The sequence below is a fragment of the Hyla sarda genome, chromosome 8 (assembly GCF_029499605.1).
Source record: "Hyla sarda isolate aHylSar1 chromosome 8, aHylSar1.hap1, whole genome shotgun sequence".
Lineage (NCBI taxonomy): Eukaryota > Metazoa > Chordata > Amphibia > Anura > Hylidae > Hyla > Hyla sarda.
Window position 1 is genome coordinate 154,661,031 of NC_079196.1, and position 23,627 is coordinate 154,684,657.

General features: G+C 42.6%; 1 protein-coding gene across 1 annotated transcript in view; it reads left to right on the forward strand.

The window, feature by feature from the left end:
- CPPED1 (calcineurin like phosphoesterase domain containing 1) overlaps positions 1 to 23,627 on the forward strand; it is a 117,095-nt gene that overhangs the window by 12,934 nt on the left and 80,534 nt on the right. The window contains exon 2 of the mRNA XM_056534158.1: positions 236 to 454. Coding sequence (XP_056390133.1) covers positions 236 to 454 — 219 coding nt within the window. The remainder of the gene's footprint in view (positions 1 to 235; positions 455 to 23,627) is intronic.

The window sequence follows — 23,627 nt, forward strand, 5'->3', positions numbered from 1 at the left end:
GCCCCAGGAATTATTTCACTTTGTTTAATAGAAAGGTCAGCGGCTTCCAGATTTGTACTGTTCAGAGTAAAGTTCCTTTTTTTAGACTGTGTAGCCTTTTCCTAATTGGCGCTTTGTTAAAGGCCCAGGAGATGAATATTCAGCAGCCTGTTATTACCAAGTAATGTCGTGACTGTAAGCTACATGTACCCTGCAGAATATCCTAACTTTCCTCTTCTGTCCTTCTTTTTTTTAGATGATGAGAGAGAGTGGAAAGGTCCGTTCTATTTTATACAAGGAGCAGACCCGCAGTTTGGCCTCATGAAATCTTGGGCAATTGGAGAAAGTGACTTTGGAGGCGATGAATGGGATGAGGAGATCAAGTTAACGGAAGAGGCAGTGGAAGCCATCAATAAGTTGTGCCCCAAGCCAAAGTTCTTTGTGCTGTGTGGAGACCTTATCCATTCCATGCCGGGTAGGTATTATACACCATAAGTCACCATTACTGGCAAATACTGTTTACTGGAGTACTGGGTTGTAAATAACTTCCCTTGAAAAAAAAAATGTCCTAAGCAATAAGCCGAACCAATGCAGGTCTAGCTTCTTTGAATCATGATTTGTTAGCCAGAGGAAGGTTAGCAGGGTTTTTCCTGGAGAAAAAAAATGAAAAGGTCTTACCTGTCTGATTTCCTATGCTGTCCGCACTGCTGCCATTTCGACGGTGCACAGTCTCACCATGCAGCACACATGTAAGTGCCCAGTGCAGCCAATCACTGTCTACAGTAGTGATCCACCTTAACCACTGACTGGCGGAGAAGCAGGCACTTCCTGGGCGGAGACCCAGACCAGAAAGTGTTGTGCAGCAGGACCGGGGCAGCAGGGGCAAGTTATCAGTGAGTTACAAGTGTGGGAGATCACGGTCAGCTACTTATCCCCTGTCCTGTGTATAAGGGATAAGTTTACTTTTGTCTGAGTTCTCCTTTAAAGGTACGTTTACATGTACAGGATCTGCTGCATGTTTTCTGCAGCTGATTTTGCTACTCATTGAAGTTAATGGGTAGAAAATCAGCTGCACAAAATATGCAGCAGATCCTGTACATAGAGTTGTGTTTTTTTTTTTTTTGTAAACCAACAATCTCGTTCTGTCAGGTATAAAAAGTTAACACCCACCTATCTCCCGTTGCTCATTCAGTGCCTCCATTGTCCTGCTTCAGTCCCCAGTGCGCTCCTCTTCTTGGTTCCCTGTGGTTCAAACGTCACATCTCACCTCGGCCAGTGATTGGCTGAGCAGCAATGTGATGTATTGAGCCTTGGCACAACATGTTTTGAGCCCTGGCACATTGCTGCTCAGTTGATTACTGGCTGAGGTGGGACTTCACTGCGGCAGAGTTGCTGGCTCAGCTCCTTCTCCCATCTGTAGGCTCTGGACTTCCTTTCTGTATTATCACATGTGGCGACAGTTTTTGGTACAACCTGAGGGTGTCACGTGCATGCACATACCGTCTCTTTTAAGGGTTTGTGCACGTAACTGATTCTGGTCCTCCTCCTGTCCCTGCCTATAGAATTCTGCTCCACCCATTCCCTGATGCTACATTGTAGTTTTCTACAGCCAAGGTGTCTGTCTGCTGTGTACGTGCGTTCCTGTTTTCAGACCTGTTCTTATTATCCTGATTTCTTATCTCACTGATGTCCTGTATGTGACCTGGACTGTTGACCATGCTTCTGTATTCTGAGCAAGCTAACACCACTTGCCAGCTTCTAATCTACTTAGCTCTGCTCTAAACACTAGCTCAGCACTGCTACATCAAACTCTGTTTGCTTTGCTATTACCATCCACAGCATCACCTCACCCCTTCTGCCTGTATTTCCGATGCTTGGTACTGGGGCATTAAGGCCTGCTTGGCCAGCTGACACCTAACTTGGACCACTCTTGTGGTAGCACCTTGGCGTCTCCTCTGCAGCTGGAGTCCAGCTTCCGCATCCTAAAGCAGGATGAAGGGTTAAAACCTAAATGTTAACTTCACTTCACTATCATTTACAAAATCCTTATAAAAGTGTGACCAGTCTTGCTTACTAAATTTTTTCTTCCATAGTGCTCTATAGATTCCCATCACGGGAAAAATGCTAAATTATTAATTATTACTATTATTCAAGTTGTATTATAATGTAAGTTCCCATAATCCTTTACCTCCCCATCTATAATATCTACAGTTTTTTCTAACCTCCTTTTCTGCAAATTCAGCAGTCTCTCCAGTTTCCGCCCCAAGCCATTCTCGAGCGGTTGGTCCACTTCGGTATTTATAGAGTGATTACTCTTAATAAGTATAAAACCCCTTTAGGTTAAGACTTGGAGGCTAAAACAATAATGATCCTCCAGGTAATGCTTTATGCTGGGGGAATAAAAATCTAATTGACCTTTTGTATGAACCAAAAGAATCACAACAATGCACATGATTCTGTACGGTTCATTGTCAATCTGTAACCAGCATGTAAGAAGTGGAATAAAACTGCTGTGTATGCTGGGAAGTATCCAGTTTCTCTGGTAACATAGGCACAATTGTTATTTTCGTAAAGGCTCTTTGGTATTTTAATTTAATTAAAATGTTTTAAGAAATTAGGAAGATTTGTCTGCACAGGGAAAAACTCAGAAAGGGGTGCTGCGTTATATCAGCATTATAACACCTTCTTTTTCCTGATCAGAGGTCCGACCCCCCCCGACTGATCATACGGTGATGGCAGATCCTAGCAACTATATATCACTTTATGAGATTGGAATTCGAGCCCTGCATAGGACTGTTTTTTTTAATGCCTCTCCAGATACATTTTTTACCACTGCCCTCTCCTGTAACGTGTGTTTCACTCCTGCCCGCTCCCACAACATGTGTGTCCAGTCCCGCCTGCTCTCACAAACCTTCTGGGCTAGTAATGGTGGCCATGTTGTTGCTGTACTAAGCATATATGCAATTCAAAAGCCTGGAAAAGCTGGGTGTGGTTCTCTTGAATGGCATGTCTGCACCCTCAGGTACTACAAATGTGTGCACAGGGTACTGTTGGGCATTTTATGGACTCCAATACCCCTATTGTCAAAGCCCCACACTCTGTACCCTGACCACCATACACCATGTTTTGGTGATGCAGCTGCCTCGGTGGAGCAGATTATTTCAGAGGAAGCTGCATGCTCAGGGCTGTTCATGCTGGGATCTTCAGGGGCACGGCATTGGTAATGTTCGGCCCTCATTTGTAGCTGGGTGAGCAAGTGTTGCTTTACTGCCCCCAATAAGTCCTACTCCTGCTCGGCTGGGTTCTCTGAGGGCTGCAGCCCGCATGATGCACAGGTGTAGAGGAAGAAGGCAGAAGTATCAGTATCAGAAGTATCACTATCAGAAGTATCACCCACACTGCCCTTACATAAGTTAACCACTGCATCAGGGGCCTACGCACGGCACATCTGTAGCCACCACTGATTGTACTGTGCAGTCTGGTGCCCTCTGCAACTTTTAAGAGCAATGGCTACTGCGTCGGCCTTCTTCTGTTGGCGGAGGCCCCGAACAGGGACCTGCTGGTATAGCGTGTGACTGCTTTCTCCTGCCCTTTCCCATCCGCAACATACTCTTTACCGCCGGCAAGTTTTTAACGGATCCTGCAGGATCCCAATCCCAATGCAGTCCTCAAATTGGAATACCCTTTCTAATTATAACATTTTTGCATTGTTATTACCGGGTCATTTAAATGTCCCCTAACCATGGCTTCCGTTACCAAAAAGACCTGATCACCAGGTGGTACAAAAACACAGCAATGAGCTGATTGGTGGGACGTTATTTGTACTAAATTCTCTTATCTTCATGCAACAATCCCTTCAAAGTAGAATCCCTATTTAAAATGCCATTTAGCATGAATTAATATGTGAAAATGTGTCAGTTTTTCACGGACTTAGGGCTCTATTACACCGGCCAATGCATGGTGTAATGCTGTGTTCACACGGCAGAATTTTTGGGTGGAATTCCATGGAAGAAGTTGGAAATTCTGACGAAATTTAAATCACATTGTCGGAGATATTCAAAGAATTTATCTACACTTTTTTGCTTTAGCTGCACCACATTTGCGCACACTTTTAGTGCCACATATTCAGATATTTTGCTCCTGATTTCAATTCCAAGTTAATATCATATAAAATTATGTGCTTTTTAAAAAAAAAATGTTTTAATTTTTTTGCCCGTGGGACAAACGTGCCCCTAATTTTAAAAAACCATGCCCCACTTTTGAAAATCTGGCGCTAATAACACTTTTAGTGGAATTAATGTAACAGCACTGATTACAAAGGTTTTTGAATATTCCTCTCTTTTTGTTTAATGTCCCATTCACGCAGCAGAATTTCAGGATATTCGTCAAGATTTAAAATCTTTTCTTTAAATGCTTACTGTCAGATACAAACTTTTTATATGTTGTACATCTTGGCAAAACCGTAACCTTTTTAATATACTTCATAAGAAAATGTTATTTCCTTCTTATAGAATTCATGGCTTATAAAATCATTGCTTTGTCCAAGCTGCAGCACAGGCATGGACATAGTACAGTAAGTGAGGGTGGGCTAGTACTCCTCTGTGCTCTCTCCTGTCTGATAGCACTCCTCTGTGCTCTCTCCTGTCTTATAGTACTCCTGTGCTCTCTCCTGTCTGATAGCACTCGTCTGTACTCTCCCCTGTCTGATAGTGCCCCTCTGTGCTTTATTCTGTCTTATAGCACTCCTCTGTGCTCTCTCCTGTCTGATAGCACTCCCCTTTGCTCTTCTCTGTCTGATAGCCCTCCTCTGTGCTCTCTCCTGTCTGATAGTACTCCTCTGTGCTCTCTCCTGTCTGATAGCACTCCTCTGTGCTCTCTCAAGTCTGATAGTACTCATCTGTACTCTGTCCTGTCTGATAGCACTCCTCTTTACTCTCTCCTCTCTGATAGCACTCCTTTGTGCTCTCTCTTGTCTGATAGGACTCCTCTGTGCTCTCTCCTGTCTGATATGACTCTTCTGTGCCCTTTCCTGTCCTATCAGTGCTAACCCACCATCATAATAAATATTTATAAATAAGAAAATAACATTTTCTTAGGAAGTATATTAGAAAGTTTAATGTTTTGCCAAGATGTATAACATATAAAAAGTTTTTGAATCTGACAGTGCCCATTTAAATTTTGCCAAAGGCTGTCCAGGCATGCTGGGATTTGTAGTTAAGCAACAGCTGGAGGCCCACTAGTTGGGAAACCCTGGTGTAGACACTGAAAGAGTGATAAATTAGATGTTTCATAAACCATTGTTGGGCTGTCATACAGACACGTAGATCTACTCCCTTTGCCCAGTGTAAAAATGCTTAGAGCAGATTACAGGATGTTACCAAAACACTAGAGCTTTTCCATGTCTTCTGCCGCAAGTGATGAGTTGTTGGCACTTTCAACTTTCCTCTTGACCCCACAGTGAACGGGAGGGATTTATCTTTATATCTTAAGGAGTTGCCTCTACCTGCAGATGATGAGCCGCTTTGTACTAGTAAGCTTAGCAGGAGGGGTGTTGCTTTTAGAGTCTGCACTTAATACCCATCTTGACAACTTGTCTGATCTTCTGTCCCATCTGTCTTGAGGCAACCTAGTTTCATTCTTGTCTAGTATGAAGCTTATGAGTAGCTATAGAAAATAAGGAAGAGACAAAAGGGGAAAGAGAGGGTCACAATATTTTTTTAATGCAGATACCATGTGAGGTGTGTTTAAAAAAAATATATGGACGTATACAACGATACATACATGCATTGTCTTATTCTTCTCTTATACCTTATTTAGTCTCTATAGATTTATTTAAGTAATACTCAGCAGGCAACTCTGCTATTAAATGCCAGAAATGTATACAGATTTGTAAATTGTTTTTTTTTTTAAATCTTAATCCTTCCAGTACTTATCAGCTGCTTTATACTACAGAGGAAGTTGTGTAGTTATTTCCAGTCTGACCACAGTGCTCTCTGCTGACATCTCTGTCTGTGTCAGGAACTGTCCATAGCATGAGAGGTTTGCTATAGGGATTTGTTCCTGCTCTGGACAGTCCCTGGCATGGACATAGGTGTCAGCAGAGAGCACTGTGGTCAGACTGGAAAGATCTGCACAACTTCCTCTGGAGCATACAGAAGCTGCTAAGTCCTGGAAGGATTAAGATTTTTCTATAGAAATAATTTACAAATCTGTGTAACTTTTTGCCACCCATTGATTTGAAAACATTTGGTTTCCACCGGAGTACCCCTTGAGCACCTTAACCCCTTAAGGACCCGGGGTTTTTCCGTTTTTGCATTTTCGTTTTTTCCTCCTTACCTTTAAAAAATCATAACTCTTTCAATTTTGCACCTAAAAATCCATATGATGGCTTATTTTTTGCGCCACCAATTCTACTTTGTAGTGACATTAGTCATTTTACCCAAAAACCGACGGCAAAATGGAAAAAAAAAAATCATTGTGAGACAAAATTGAAAAAAAAAAAATCATAACTACATGCAGGAAAATTAATACGTTTAAAATTGTCATCTTCTGACCCCTATAACTTTTTTAATTTTTCCGCCTATGGGGCGTTATGAGGGCTCATTTTTGCTCCGTGATCTGAAGTTTTTAGCGGTACCATTTTTGCATTGATAGGACACTATTTTTGACTTTGGAATTTTTTGGCGTGTACGCCATTGACCTTGTGGTTTAATTAACGATATATTTTTATAATTCGGACATTTCTACAAGCGGCGATACCACATATGTTTATTTTTATTTACACAGTTTTTTTTTTTTTTATGGGAAAAGGGGGGTTATTCAAACTTTTATTAGGGAAGGTGTTAAATGATCTTTATTCACTTTTTTTTTGCAATGTTATAGGTCCCATAGGGTCCCTATGGGACCTATAACATTGCAAAAAAAAGTGAAGCTAACTGGCATAGTTTTGCTTTCACTTTAGACAAGGCGTTCAACTTTGAACGCCGCGTCTAAAGGGTTAATAGCGCGCGGCACCGTGATCAGTGCTGGGCGCTATTAGCCACGGGTCCCGGCCGTGGCCCCGCGTTATAGAACGGGAGCTGACTCATGACGTACTGGTACATCATGGGTCGTTAACGGGGTACTCCGGTGGAATTTTTTTTTTTTTTTTTTTTTTCAAATGAACTGGTGCCAGAAAGTTAAACAGATTTGTAAATTACTTCTATTAAAAAATCTTAATCCTTTTAGTACTTTTTAGCAGCTGTATGCTACAGAGGAAGTTCTTTACTTTTTTAATTTCTTTTTTGTCTTGTCCACAGTGCTCTCTGCTGACACCTCTGTCCGTGTCAGAAACTGTCATGAGCAGCATAGGTTTGCTATGGGGATTTTCTCCTGCTCTGGACAGTTCCTGATACAGACATGAGGTGTCAGCAGAGAGCACTGTGGACAACATAAAAAAGAAATTAAAAAAATAAAGATTTTCCTCTGTAGCAAACAGCTGCTAAAAAGTACTGAAAGGATTAAGATTTTTTAATAAAAGTATGGGGATTTTCAATCGTGAAATGAAAATCCACAATTAAATCTGCAAGCAACCATATTTCCAAGAACTTTGCTGCAGATTATCTGAAAATCCACAGAACAATTGTGGATTTTAATTAACTTTTTTTTTTCTTCTTAGGAAATCCACAGGAATATATCCACATCCACTTGTGCATGATTTAGTGTGAATTCAATGTGTGGATTCACCTGCAGAGCTTGGTCAGCATTGCTGCAGAATTTTTTTACAATAATTTTAAAGCGGTACGCTAGTCGAAAACATTATATATATATCAACTGGTGACAGAAAGTTAAACAGATTTGTAAATTACTTCTATTAAAAAAAATCTTAATCCTTCCAATGCTTATCAGCTACTGTATACTACAGAGGAAGTTGAGTTGTTTTTTTCTGCCTGACCACAGTGCTCTCTGCTGACACCTCTGTCTGTATGAGGAACTGTCCAGAGTAGGGGCAAATCCCCAGAGCAAACCTCTCCTGCTCTGGACAGTCCCATACATGGACACAGTTGTCAGCAGAGAGCACTGTAGTCAGACTGAAAATACTATATAATGTGGGAAAGAATGAGCTTAAAGGGGTTATCCACCATAAGGTGATTTTAGTACCTACCTGGCAGACAGTAATGTACATGCTTACGAAGGATCTGCGCTTGTCTTGGGGCTAAATGGCTATGTTGTGAGATTACCATAACACTGTGGCTAGCTTTTTGTGAATTTGTATTTCCTGTTTGACTTTTCTTTTTTTGACTACAAATTCCACAATTCTATTTTCCTCCCTCCCACACATCAGCCACCCCACCCATTGAAACATAAAAGACCTGTGGTTTTCAATCAGGGTGCCTACAGCTGTTGCATTAATTGCAGATTGATCCCTCCACCCATTGAAGCAGACAGGCTCCCTGTCATCAGCTGACTAGTGAGTCAGGTCTCGGCCGCATTGCAAGCTGGGAAAAATCCGAGACAACAGTCATTTTGTATGCTGGTAAAAATAAATAGTGGGGTGAAAATCACAGAAGGATTGTGAGAAAACCGTCATATACAGGTACAGACACTATATTATGAACTACACTAACTTTACAGCCGCTGTAGCATAGTCAAATAAATAAAATCCTGGAATACCCCTTTAAATAAAATAAAAAATAATAATTATAATAATTTACTTTCCCACATTTTAATCCTACCACATAGAAAAATAGTATTTCCAAGTCACCATCGAATTCAATTATCAATCTGTGTAATGTATGGACAGGAAAGGCCCATTACAGTATGAGATGAATTTGGTAGCTGGTCTAGGTAATATATCAGGTTCCATATGTCTGAATTACTAAATAGGTTATTCAAAAACGGGTAAACCAGATAGACTCCAGACAAGTGTATATCTTATATAGCAGTGGTCTTTAACCTGCGGACCTCCAGATGTTGCAAAACTACAACTCCCAGCATGCCCGGACAGCCAACGGCTGTCCGGGCATGCTGGGAGTTGTAGTTTTGCAACATCTGGAGGTCTGCATTGAAGACCACTGTTATACAGCATCCTTGGAGTTACGGTGCTGACGAGCTTGCATTCGTGCCTGGCAAGTAAAATGTTGATGTCTCATTTCTGGGTGTCTTGGGCTGGTGAAGACTTCACGGCTCATTAGCACATATCTCAGCCTGTCTTCAAGAACTTGTTTAAAAATTAAGCTCATGTTTGCCATCACCAGCGAACTAGAGCTGAACTTATTGAGGTCAATATGATAATAGTAACTGCGAGATTGTGTAACCGGCACGAAGCTGATTCATCGCTAAACGCTGTTCTGCTGCATAATATCAAGACAAAAACAAGAAGCAAGATGGCTTTATGTGTATAAGAGGATCCTGAGAAAGGTGGCCAAAAAAGTAACATGCTCATTTTATAAGACTGGTTCTATGGGCTGACAATCTATTTAAGAAACATTGCACCAGGTTTGCATGTTCTTCCCTCATACATGTGGCTTTTCTCTGGTTAAAGGGGTTGTGCGCTGCCCTGCAGTTCGGAGCTCCGCTCACAGCGTCCGGAAGTTCATTACTCCGAACGCTGTGTGCGGGCTTCCGTGTTCGCGGCCGGTGGGCGTGACGTCACGCCCGGCCCCTTCGTGACGTCTCGCCCGCCCCCTCGTGACGTCTCGCCCGCCCCCTCAACGAAAGTCTATGGGAAGGGGGCGCGACCGCTGTCACGCCCCCTTCCCATAGACTTTGGAAGAGGGGGCCGGCGTGACGTCACGCCCGCCGGCCGTGTACACGGAAGCCCGCACACAGCGTTCGGAGTAATGAACTTCCGAGAAGCTGTGAGCGGAGCTCCGAACTGCAGGGCAGCGCACAACCCCTTTAATTCCATTTTGCTGTGGGAAGTGCTTGCTATTTACACTTAGTATTTTGGTCAGTATTTTAAGCCAAAACCAGGGTAGGTGCAAAACACAGAAAAAGGTTTAAATCTTTTCATTATGTTTTTTTTCTGTGTTGGCTCCACGTTTTGTTTTCTGCTTAAAATACTTACCCAAATACTACTATGTAAATCCAGGCAACCTTTTTACTGCCTGTTTCAACTTTGCAGCGCATACATCTGGACTTGCCATTGTTTTAAAGTGGCACCCAATATTCCATTAAAAGGGTACTCCGCCCATAGACATCTCATCCTTTATCCAAAGTATAGGGGATAAGATGTCTGATCGCGGGGGTACGGCAGCTGGGACCCCCACAATCTCTGTGCAGCACTCGGCGTTCATTTAGAACGCTGGGTGCGGGCAGCGGGGTCGTGACTTCACAACCACGCCCCTTGTGATGTCACACCACGCCCCCTCAATGCATGTCTATGGGAGGGGCGTGGCTGATGTCACGCCCCCTCCCATAGACCTGCATTGAGGGGGCCAGGTATGATGTCATGAGGATCGTGACTGTGATGTCACGACCCCCACCAGCCACTCCAAGTGTTCGGAACAAAATGTTCCGAATGCTGGGGCAACGGAGTACCCCCTTAAACCAAGTTATGACCGAAATGGCGTGTTAACTCTTTAGTGTGGGCTTTCAATAGGAAATTTTTAATGGTTTGTTATGACATTGGCTTGATGTGAAGTTTATGCGTGCAACCATAATATGGCACCATAGAACATCTGATTTGCATAGAGATGAAATACATCAGATGTAGACTTCATTGGACTCCCATTCTATTACCATATGTTTTCCATGTGACACAGAGACACAGACCGAAAACTGTGACATGCTTCTCTGTATTCTATAATATAGAGCAAGGTTTCCTTAAAGGGGTACTTCGGGGAAAACCTTTTTTCTTTTAAATCAACTGGTGGCAGAAAGTTAAACATATTTGTAAATTACTTCTATTAAAAAATCTTAATCCTTCCAGTACTTATTAGCTGCTGAATGCTACAGAGGAAATTCCTTTATTTTTGGAACTCTGATGACATCACGAGCACAGTGCTCTCTGCTGACATCTCTGTCCATTTTAGCAACCATGCATAGCAGATGTATGCTAAGGGCAGCATGGTGGCTCAGTGGTTAGCACTACTGCTTTGCAGTGCTGGTGACATGGGTTCAAATCCCACTAAGGACAACAATAAATAAAGCGTTATTATTATAATAACGTCAGCAGAGAGAACTGTGCTCGTGATGTCATCAGAGAGCATACCAAAAAGAAATGAATTTCCTCTGTAGTATTCAGCAGCTAATAAGTAGAGGAAGGATTAAGATTTTTTAATAGAAGTACTTTACAAATATGTTTAACTTTTTGCCACCAGTTGATTTAAAAGAAAAAAGGTTTTCACCGGAGTACCCCTTTAATGTATTTCTTCTAGGTACTAGTACATCTTTAAAAAGGTGTTGTATAAAGCAGTGTATGGTGCCATACAAAGTCCTACAGTTGCATTGACTCCTCCTGCCCCAGTACAGCCCCCTGCACATGCATCTCACATGACGTGGCTGTATCAAACTGGACCATTTTTGCATGCTCTATTTTTTGTGCAAAACTCAGAAAGTCACAAAGTGAGGCTTGCGCAACAGTTTGCAACTTTTTTACGCCAAAAATTTGGCATGCAAGCCTTGATAAAGTCCGTGCAATGTCCATATACAGCAACAAACATGAATTACAAGAAAAAAAAAATCAAAGATGTTTTAACCCCTTAAGGACCCAGCCATTTTACACCTTAGGACCCTGCCATTTTTTGCACATCTGACCACTGTCACTTTAAACATTAATAACTCTGGAATGCTTTTAGTTATCATTCTGATTCCGAGATTGTTTTTTCGTGACATATTCTACTTTAACATAGTGGTAAAATTTTGTGGTAACTTGCATCCTTTCTTGGGGAAAAATCCCCAAATTTGATGAAAAATTTGAAAATGTAGCATTTTTCTAACTTTGAAGCTCTCTGCTTGTAAGGAAAATGGATATTCCAAATAATTATATTTTTTTATTCACATATACAATATGTCTATGTTTGCATCATAAAATTGACATGTTTTTACTTTTGGAAGACACCAGAGGGCTTCAAAGTTCAGCAGCAATTTTCCAATTTTTGGCAAAATTTCCAGAATCACAATTTTTCAGGGACCAGTTCAGGTTTGCAGTGGATTTGAAGGGTCTTCATCTTAGAAATACCCCACAAATGACCCCATTATAAAAACTGCACCACCCAAAGTATTCAAAATTACATTCAGTCAGCATTTTAACCCTTTAGGTGTTTCACAGGAATAGCAGCAAAGTGAAGTAGAAAATTCACAATCTTCATTTTTTACACTCGCATGTTCTTGTAGACCCAATTTTTGCATTTTTACAAGGGGTAAAAGGAGAAAATTTATTGTTATTTTTGTAGCCCAATTTCTCTCGAGTAAGCACATAACGCATATGTCTATGTAAAGTGTTCGGCGGGCGCAGTAGAGGGCTCAGAAGCAAAGGAGCGACAAGGGGATTTTGGAGAGTACGTTTTTCTGAAATGGTTTTTGGGGGGCATGTTGCATTTAGGAAGCCCCTATGGTGCCAGAACAGCAAAACCCCTCCACATGGCATACCATTTTGGAAACTAGACCCCTTGAGGAACGTAACAAGGAATAAAGTGAGCCTTAATACCCCACAGGTGTTTCACGACTTTTGCATATGTAAAAAAATATATAATTTTTTTCACTAAAATGTGTGTTTCCCCCCAAATTTCACATTTTTGCAAGGGTTAATAGCAGAAAATACCCCCCAAAATTTGTAACCCCATCTCTTCTGAGTATGGAGGTACCCCATAAGTTGACCTGAAGTGCACTACGGGCGAACTACAATGCTCAGAAGAGAAGGAGTCATATTTGGCTTTTTGAGAGCAAATTTTGCTCGGGGGCATGTCGCATTTAGGAAGCCCCTATGGTGCCAGGACAGCAAAATAACCCCCACATGGCATACCATTTTGGAAACTAGACCCCTTGAGGAACGTAACAAGGGGTACAGTGAGCATTTACAACCCACTGGTGTCTGTCAGATCTTTGAAACAGTGGGCTGTACAAAATGTTTTATTTGCACAGCCCACTGTTCCAAAGATCTGTCAGACACCAGTGGGGTGTAAATTCTCACTGCACCCCTCATTACATTCCGTGAGGGGTGTAGTTTCTGAAATGGGGTCACATGTGTTTTTTTTTTTTTTTTTTTGCGTTTGTCAAAACCGCTGTAACAATCAGCCACCCCTGTGCAAATCCCCTCAAATGTACATGGTGCACTCTCCCTTCTGGGCCTTGTTGTGCGCCCTCAGAGGACTTTACGCCCACATATGGGGTATCTCCGTAGTCGGGAGAAATTGCATTACAAATTTTGTGGGGCTTTTTTCCCTTTTACCTCTTGTCAAAATGAAAAGTATAGGGCAACACCAGCATGTTAGTGTAAAAAATTTATTTTTTTACACTAACATGCTGGTGTAGACCCCAACTTCACGTTTTCATAAGGGGTGAAAGGAGACAAAGCCCCCCAAAATTTGTTAGGCAATTTCTCCCGAGTACGGCCATACCCCATATGTGACCCTATTCTGTTGCCTTGAAATACGACAGGGCTCCGAAGTGAGAGCGCCATGCGCATTTGAGGCCTGAATTAGGGATTTGCATAGGGGTGGACATAGGGGTATTCTACGCCAGTGATTCCCAAACAGGGTGCCTCCAGCTGTTGCAAAACTCCCAGCATGCTTGGACAGTCAACGGCTGTCCGGCAATACTGGGAGTTGTTGTTTTGCAACAGCTTGAGGCTCCATTTTGGAAACAGTGGCGTACCAGACGTTTTTCATTTTTATTGGGAGGGGGGCTGTGTAGGGGTATGTGTATATGTAGTGTTTTTTTACTTTTTATTTTATTTTTTGTTAGTGTAGTGTAGTGTTTTTTTACTTTTTATTTTATTTTTTGTTAGTGTAGTGTTTTTAGGGTACAGTCACACGGGCGGGGGATTACAGCGAGTTTCCGCTGCCGCGCAAAATTTGCTGCATCGCAAACTTGCAGCCTGATACTCACTGTAAGCCCCCTGCCCATGTGAATGTACCCTGCACATTCATGGGGGGGGGGGGGGACCTCCAGCTGTTGCAAAACTACAACTCCCAGCATGCACAGTCTATCAGTGCATGCTGGTAGTTATAGTTTTGCAACAGCTGGAGGCACACGGTTGGGGAACACTGAGTTAGGAAACAGACAATGTTTCCCAACCAGTGTGCCTCCTGTTGTTGCAAAACCACAACTCCCAAACATTCTCAGGCATGCTGGGAGTAGTAGTTCGGCAACATCTTTAGAGCCAGATGTTGCCGAACTACAACTCCCAGCATGCTTGTAGTTGTAGTTTTGCAACATCTGGAGGACTACAGTTTGCAGACCACTAATACAGTGGTTCCCAATCTGTGCCCTTCCAGATGTTGCAAAACTACAACTCCCAGTATGCCAAAACTGTCAAGGCATGCTGGGAGTTGTAGTTCTGCAACATCTGAAGGGCCAGATGTTACAGAACTACAACTCCCAGCATGCCTGGACAGTAAGGGCATGCTGGGGATGTGTAGTTTTGCAACATCTGGAAGGGCACAGTGGTCTCCAAACTGTGGACCTCCAGATGTTGCAAAACTGCAACTCCCAGCATGCCCAGACGCCAAGGGCTGTCTGAGCATGCTGGGAGTTGTAGTATACAGGGTCCCATTACAGCAATGCATGTCGCTTTACGGCGACGTGCATTGCTGTAAAGGGCCCGACCGCGGCTGAAGATCTACTCACCTGTCGTCGCCGCCGCCATCTTCATCGCCGGGATCCGGGTCTTCAGGGACGAGGTAAGTACCGGGGCCGGTCCCCAGCACTCCCCCGTCCCCCGCCACGTCCTCCGGTCTTCCTCCCTTCCTCTCCGGACTTCCAGGGGCCGGGCAGGACGGGAGGAAGTAACCGCCCCCCCCCCCCCCCCCCTGCGATTGGTCGGTTAACTAACCGACGGATCGCAGGGGATCGGAGGAGGTGGCCGGCTTGCCACCTCGCTCCTAGGCTCCAGCATGGTCCTGGCTGTCTGTGACAGCCGGGATCATGCAAAATTACCGGGCGGTCGGGTCCCAGAGACCCGATCAGCCCGGTATCGCCGCAGATCGCAAGGGCCCCCCTCGGCGTTTGCCCTGGATGCCTGCTGAAGCATTTCAGCAGGCATCCGCTTCCGATCTCTGCCCGGCGCCCGGCAGGGACCGGAAACCGCCAGGGCGTAAGTTTACGCCCTGGGTCCTTAAGTACCAGGGCGCCGGGGCGTAAAATTACGCCCTGGGTCCTGAACAGGTTAAAGCCAGTTTTGGGAACACATGAATACAATGCATGCATGGAAGTACTACTGCAAAATTATACTATTGCAATAATGCTGCTAAAACTTAAAGGGTTACTCCTCCCCCCCCCAAGACCCCCGCAATCTTTTCTGCAGGACCCGCTTGTCATCAGCTGCAAGGAGGCCAGAGTATCGTTATGTCACGGCCCCACCACTCTTGACGTCACACCCTACCCCCTCAATGCAAGTCTATGGGAGGGGGCGTGGCGGCCATCCCCAGTGGCATATTCCCAATTCTTTCCAGCCAAAATTCATCTCTGCAGAACATACAAGACAAACGTCTTAGGCTTTGCACATTTCCAGCACCCTCCTTTATTTTAAGAGAGTGCTCCTAATCTCAGCTTGATATCTGCGTAACAGACACTTGGGGGCCAGAAATCTTACTGATTAATAAGGGATCAAATACTTATTTAATTGATACATTTAAAATGATAAGCAGTTTCTAACTTATTTAAACCTTTTTTTTCAGATTTTTTTTTTGTTTGTTGTTACTCTTTCTCTCACTGTTCAAATGAACTGAAAATTTATTATAGACTCATCATTTTCTTTGCAGTGGAAACCCTTACAAATCGGCAGGGGATCAAATATTTTTCTTCCCTCATTGTATACATTGGTTTCTCAACTCACAATGGCCTCAGGAAATGTTATTTCCTTTCTATAGAAATCATGGCTTTTAAAATTATGGCTTTGTCCAAGCTGAAGCACAGGCATGGACAAAGTCCAGTAAGTGAGGGTGGACTAGCACTGATAGGACAGGAGAGAGCGCAGAGGAGTGCCACCGGACAGGAGAGAGCGCAGAGGAGTCCTATCAGACAGGAGAGAGCACAGAGGAGTCCTATCAGACAGGAGAGAGCACAGAGGAGTGCTGTCAGACAGGAGAGAGCACAGAGGAGTACTATCAGACAGGAGAAAGCACAGAGGAGTGCTATCAGACAGGAGAGAGCATGGAGGAGTACTGTCAGACAGAGGAGAGCACAGAGGAGTCCTATCAGACAGGAGAGAGCACAGAGGGATACTGTCAGACAGGAGAGAGCACAGAGGAGTGCTATCAGGCATGAGAGAGCACAGAGGAGTGCTATCAGACAGGAGAGAGCATGGAGGAGTACTGTCAGACAGAGGAGAGCACAGAGGAGTCCTATCAGACAGGAGAGAGCACAGAGGGATACTGTCAGACAGGAGAGAGCACAGAGGAGTGCTATCAGGCATGAGAGAGCACAGAGGAGTGCTATCAGGCATGAGAGAGCACAGAGGAGTACTATCAGACAAGAGAGAGCACAGAGGAGTGCTATCAGACAGGAGAGAGCACAGAGGAGTGCTATCAGACAGGAGAGAGCACAGAGGAGTGCTATCAGACAGGAGAGAGCACAGAGGAGTGCTATCAGACAGGAGAGAGCACAGAGGAGTGCTATCAGACAGGAGAGAGCACAGAGGAGTGCTATTAGACAGGAGAGAGCACAGAGGAGTGCTATCAGGCAGGAGAGAGCACAGAGGAGTTCTATCAGGCATGAGAGAGCACAGAGGAGTGCTATCAGGCAGGTGAGAGCACAGAGGAGTGCTATCAGGCAGGAGAGAGCACAGAGGAGTGCTATCAGACAGGAGAGAGCACAGATGAGTGCTATCAGGCAGATGAAAGCACAGAGGAGTGCTATCAGGCAGGAGAGAGCACAGAGGAGTACGATCAGACAGAGAAGAGCACAGAGGGGTACTATCAGACAGAGGAGAACACAGAGGAGTTCTATCAGATAGGAGAGAACACAGAGGAGTCCTATCAGACAGGAGAGAGCACAGAGGAGTGCTATCAGGCAGGAGAGAGCACAGAAGAGTACTATCAGAGAGGAGAGAGCACAGAGGAGTCCTATCAGGCAGGAGAGAGCACAGAGGAGTCCTATCAGGCAGGAGAGAGCACGGAGGAGTGCTATCAGGCAGGAGAGAGCACAGAGAAGTATTATTAGAGAGGAGAGAGAACAGAGGGGTATTATCAGAGAGGAGAGAGCACAGAGGAGTGCTAGCCCATCCTCACTTACTGGACATTGTCCATGCCTGTGCTTCAGCTTGGACAAAGCCATGATTTCAACAAAAAGGAAATAACACTTTCTTATGAAGTATATTAGAAAGGTTGTTTTGCCAAGATATACAACATATAAAATGTTTTTGTATCTGACAGTGCATGTTTAAGTTAAGAGATGAAATTGCAAAATAGTAAGAAGCCAAACTCATGCCCGCCATATAGCTAAGACAGGTAAGCACCAGGCATACACAAGAATGTCTACATTATTCTTTAATAATAGCCCATGCTGCACTATATAAGCAAAAAAGTAAATGAATAAAATTCTCAGATAGCTTCTTTAACTTTAGATGACTGTGGGCTCTGTGACCAGAGTCGGTCTGACTGTGGAGATTGACACGGTTCAGAGAGGTCTCGTCTCGGTAGTTAGAGTTGGCCATGTATGCCTGGTCATTCCTTATTATACTTTGAGATGTAGGAACAGTATGTCATATACTGAGATTTCAGATCTATATGTCATATTTTATGTGTCTTTTTGGTGGGAGAACACCAATTACTAAGTATCATAGTCAGAGTGAGAGGAGGTGTACAGTGTGACACGTCTTCTGATATGTGATTGAGTCATTTCACAAGATGTCGTCTTTACTAAAATGAAGGGGTTTAAGTGCCCTGCTTAGATTTCCATACCTTCAGGTTAAGCTGACTGCAGTTCCATTGAGCTTGACAAAGAGACATTTGGGCTGTATAACACAGTTATAAAAATGCTCATGTTAATCCACATAGTCCCAGCCACTTCACTGTAGGGACCCACATTATACACCCTTACTAAGATAAACTGTGCCCATACATGTTAGCTGCTTTACGGTCATTTTACCAAAAACTGAAAAAGTCACTTAGAAACAGTATTTAAAATCTTTTTTCATTTTATTTATTCACATTAAAATTAGATGAACAACTCCCTTCAAGGGAGAAAAAGAGCGACATCCCCACACATCCAATAGATATCATAACATAATACATATCAATAACCCAAAATACATATATTAAATGTTTTCACAGAAAGCATCATGTATGTATTGTAAAATGGAAAACAAAAGTGTACTGGTAGAGCAATACAATACTAAAAGGATGCTGGTGAGTCCACCATAAGTGCACATTTCTTCAAGATCCTTCATCCTGTTGTTTTATTCATTTATCATCATTTTTTTTGACTTAAGATAGTACTTGTATCTTGTACTGTTCTGCATACAGTCACAGAGAAGGGATGATGTCGCCATGTACATCTTGTTCTGCCGCAGTGCCAAGCATTCTTGGATAGTCAGCTGTCATTTCCATACGTGATAACAGCATTGTGACACTGATACAGGCTTGTTATGTTTTTTAACTGAAATGTTGGGGAAGCATATCATTTAGGGGAAAATCCTTTGTAGGGGCAGGAGCTGATTCTACGTAAGGCTTTGTTCACACATATAACTGGGAGATTTATGTTGACATTTAGATTTGTATAACTTATATTGCAGACATCGCAGTTAAAGTGTATGCTTAGAATATGTTAAATTGTCAGGACATTGTTTTTTTTTTAAATAAGTATAAGAAACAGCTTTGGTATTCTGCCCCCTCCCAAAGTATGCAGCATTGCTATATCTTCATTTCTGCTGATGTGGTGCTGAAGGGACAGCATTACACTGCACCCTTAAATGGGTACTCCGGCGCTAAGACATCTTATCCCCTATCCAAAGGATATGTATAAGATGCCTGATCGCGGGGGTCCTGCCGCTGGGGACCCCCGTGATCTTGCACACAGCACCCCCTTATAATTAGTCCTCAGAGCATGTTCGCTCCGGGTCTGATTACTGGCGATCACGGGGGCCGGAGCATTGTGATGTCACGGCCCTGCCCCTGTGTGACTTCATAATCCGCCCCCTCAATGCAAGCCTGTGGGAGGGGGCGTGAGGGGGCATTGAGGGGGTGGAGCGTGTCGGAAAAAATATGTAAAATAATATTTTTTTCAATATGTGAAATAAAATAAAAAATATATATATATATCCACTTTGTCAGCTGCTATAGTGATTCTCAGCAGGATTTATATATATTTATATATATTTTTTAAAATCACAAAATCCAAAGCACTCACCAAACTTCACCTAAATTCTTACTTATTACAGTTTCTGATCACAGGGTGAAGATAAAAATGGCCTTTGGGTGTTTCACATGTAGTCAGTTATTCTTTCGCCAGCCATTTCCTATGTCACTCACCAGCATCTGCCCACTCTCTTTTGGACATAAAGACTAGTTTTGGGGTGTCTTTTTTTTAATTTTATTTTTTTATTTGAGGTCATGAGAACAACCATCTAGTTGCCAAGTGGACCATTCCTGTGTTTTTTTTTTACCATAATTCTGACTTACATTATATTAAAGTATTATAGCTTTATATTTTCTCGGTTATAAAACATATAATATAATATTTAGATTTATTAAAATTTAAAATGAATCCAGTCTGTCATGGAGTAACCAAGCATCAGTGTGCTTAAACATCTGTAGCTCAATAATGCATGATGTCTTTATGGCACACTCTCTCTTTGGAATGGAAAGTCTTCTGCATTATTTAAGCCACATCATAAGGCGTATTTCAGGGCCCATTGTAGAAAATGAGCACATTTGTCCGGCACAACATGATAATCACATGACAATGGCTGCAGAAATAACCTACATTTATGTGGAATACATAATGTCTTCATTATTTATTTATTGGCATATTGAGGACTGAACACATTAGCACATACTGTACACACAAAATGCTTGGCAAACCATCCAGTACGGGGATTTCTCTTCTTGCTGCTTAGATTTTAAAGCTGTTCCAGAAATCCTAAGCAATGCCATTTACATATATGAATAGACATGACTGCATCTTTAGAGGATTAGTATTACAGGAGTGCCATGTCTCCGTGGTAGGTACCCCAATTCTGTGTTGTTGGGAAGGCTATTGCCCAAAACGATTCTCCACTCTCCTCATCATTCTCTGTCAAACTACTGACAAGTAATGGTGGCTGGAGGAGTTGTGCAAGGATTCATCTGCCCCATGTATGGGCACACTGAGCCAGTGCAAGTCTTAGGGTCTATGCACACTACAGAGATTCCAAGGGCGCCGGTGCTGACTGAATCAGTTGATGCTAGGGCCAAGAGGTCATTGCCTGTCCAGATATCCAGCAATGTATTCTGATCAGTATTCCGATGAAAGAATGAACAAGTTCGTTCTTTCGGTGGATGACCTTTGGTGGCAAAAAACTGTAGTGTGCAGCGAAATACCATTGACGGCTTTGCTGCACAGGGATTCCCAAGCCTAATACTGCTCATAAATTCCACTTGTGAATGGGCCCTTGGGCTCATTTCACATTGTGTTTCTTTTTTATCTTTTAACATATATGTCGAAGGTATAGCCCCAACATACTGTATATGACTTTACTTAATTGTTTCCAGATTCTCTAGTTTATTCATTTAATAAGTCCTCCTTGTCTGCTCGCAGAAAATGAAAATCTGTCATCAGCTATTCCCGACTACTCCATCGACGTGCACACTCAGCTCAGCCAAGTGTGCATGTCTTTTCAATAGGAAGAGAGGGACTCATCTCCCTTGAGAACAAAGGATTGGAAATATTAGTCTATTAGCTTTTCATCTTTCAAAAGCAGATGACGGGGAAATGATGAGACACCCCCATACACACACACTAGATATTTAACTCGTCCTACTGAAATCAGCAAGTTCGGCCATTGTTTGTTTAAATATATCAATGGCCACTTAAGTGTTACATGAACGGTTAAAATCTAGCACAGCAAGAACAGTTGCAGCTTCTTGTCTTTTGCTCATAGACATCCATACGCCATCTATATACCGTAGGAAGACAACATGAAACAACCCCTTTAAGAGTTACTGAGAGTTTCACATCTTTAATAGTGAATGTTTTTGCACATTGCTCTTGTGCTGTATTAGTCCTTTATATAGGCATATTCGGGGGGGGGGGGGGTGGCAGCACACTGGACAGCGTTGGCTAATGCACATGAATAGCATGGACACATGTAAGGGAAGGTTTGGGCTGTAGCCTGTACATCAGAATGAATTAGGTTTTCTTTGTTTTCAATTACATACATTAATAGGCACATGTCTCAATTCCACAATGTTATCTTCCTGTTAAAGGATTAAACATCCAGGGAGCTGGTCATGCATGGAATAGCCTTATTGCAGAGATGGTCGATGCAAATACAGTGAAGGAGTTCAAGCATGCATGGGATAAGCATAAGGCTATCCTTCATATAAGATAGGGCCAGGGACTATTGATAGGATTCAGATTATTGGGCAGACTAGATGGGCCAAATGGTTCTAATCTGCCGACACATTCTATGTTTCTATGTCAGTGAAATGCACAGTTTGTCATATCTCCAGCCATGAGAATAAGCAGATGTGCAGTATATTATGTCCTTAAAGCCATCTTATAGCCTTAGCCTTAACAAGCTTAAAATACAGCAAAGATATCCTATTATGTGTCATAAAGACTCTTTTGGTGTCTCTTGTTTTACTTTGACTTTCTTGTGTTGTTCTTCATGAAAAGAGAAGATGCCAAATTTGTTAAGTCAGTTATCTGGCCACAGATGAGATAACCAGATCTATATCCTCGATACATTATCCATCCCAAGGAATATCAGTTATTACACTTTGTAGGATACTTTTAAAGATAAGGTGCCATGTGTGTAAACATGAGCATCAACACTATATCTGCCCGTGATCTACCTCGTAAATGGCATTTTCACCAGTTTTCTCCTCTGCAGTCTTCAACTCTCTAATTTTCATCTGCCCCTGAGCTAGTGGGTGAATCCCAGACACGATGGTGGCCCCCATTCACTGCAGAAATCATAGAAGAGAATTGTGGTCATTCTTTGTAGAAAACAAAACCGCTTCACTTGCTTTATTTCACTAACTACAGCAGAAACAGTTTGAAGCATGTGGAACTGTTTTTGCTACCAATGAGTTCTGCTGTTTTCTTTTATGATTTTTTGATATAAGGGACAAAGATTGACCTAAGCCCAACACTACAAGTATCTTATTAAAAGTGTGGCCACATATTGGACCATGTTGTGCTTCCAGTGGTGGTTTTTCCCACTAAATGCACACAAAAGGGGAGATTTTGCTTCCTTTTATCTCTACTGTACACCTTAACAATTAGCAGCAACATGAAGGACATTATAGAGCAGTAGTAAATGATCTAAGCTGTCGAGAAGAAAAAACCCTTGGGGAGAGATCTAATACTCAAAATTAGCATGAATGATTAGTTTAATGTGTAGGAGGAAAGTAGCCTGATAAGAAGAAAGAAGCATATATTACAAAGTTTGTTGCCATGCACAGTTTATTAAAACAACCATGGCCATTTAAGGCTAAGTTCACATCCATATTCCATTTAAAACCCAAAACAAAAACATGCATGCAGTCTTTTTTTTGTTTAGTTAAAATCCAGCAAAATGATGGACACCCGTTAGAAAGGAGGAAAAGTTAAGCAGTTCCCTGCCCATTACAACCAATCAGATCACAGATATGAACCCATCCTAAGTGAGAGATCCATTCCTTGAGGCTGCATGCTTTGTATTCTTTGGTTTTATTCCTAGTAAGGGTGCGTTCACAGTACTCGAGTAATTCCTCTTGAATTCTCCTCTCCAAATTAATGCACATCTCCTCTGCCCATTGACTTTAATGTTTTTTCCGCTGTCCTGTTCACACTGCGGAAGTTCCGCCTTCGGAATTACAACGCTGAATTCCTTTCTGCTTGAAGAAAGAACATGTTCATTCTTCAAGCAAAATCCGCGAGCAGAATCCAATAGAAGTCAATGGTAAAAAAAAAAAATTCCACCCGACCTTGTTTTCAAGCGGAATCCAGAAAAGTAGAATTGAATAGCCTCCTCCTTCATTCCTCTTTATTTCCGCGTGTAAATTCTGCTTGAATTCCGCTCAAATTCCGCTTGATGGATAAAATGACAGAAGGCAACAATTTCCTGACCGAAATTATTCCTCGTGAATTCATCAATGTGAACGCACCCTAAGGGATTGTATCAAAATAATGACCATGACCACCTAATATCACATGTTGTAGGATGTTCAGTGATAAAGGGGTTTAGTCAAAAATCACTTTCATTACGTTTGTAAAGGTGTGCATTGTAATGTAGGATGAGGTTACCTCGCTTCTACAGTGATTTCTGATCCATTATATATTAGGGATCGACCGATTATCGGTATGGCCGATATTATCGG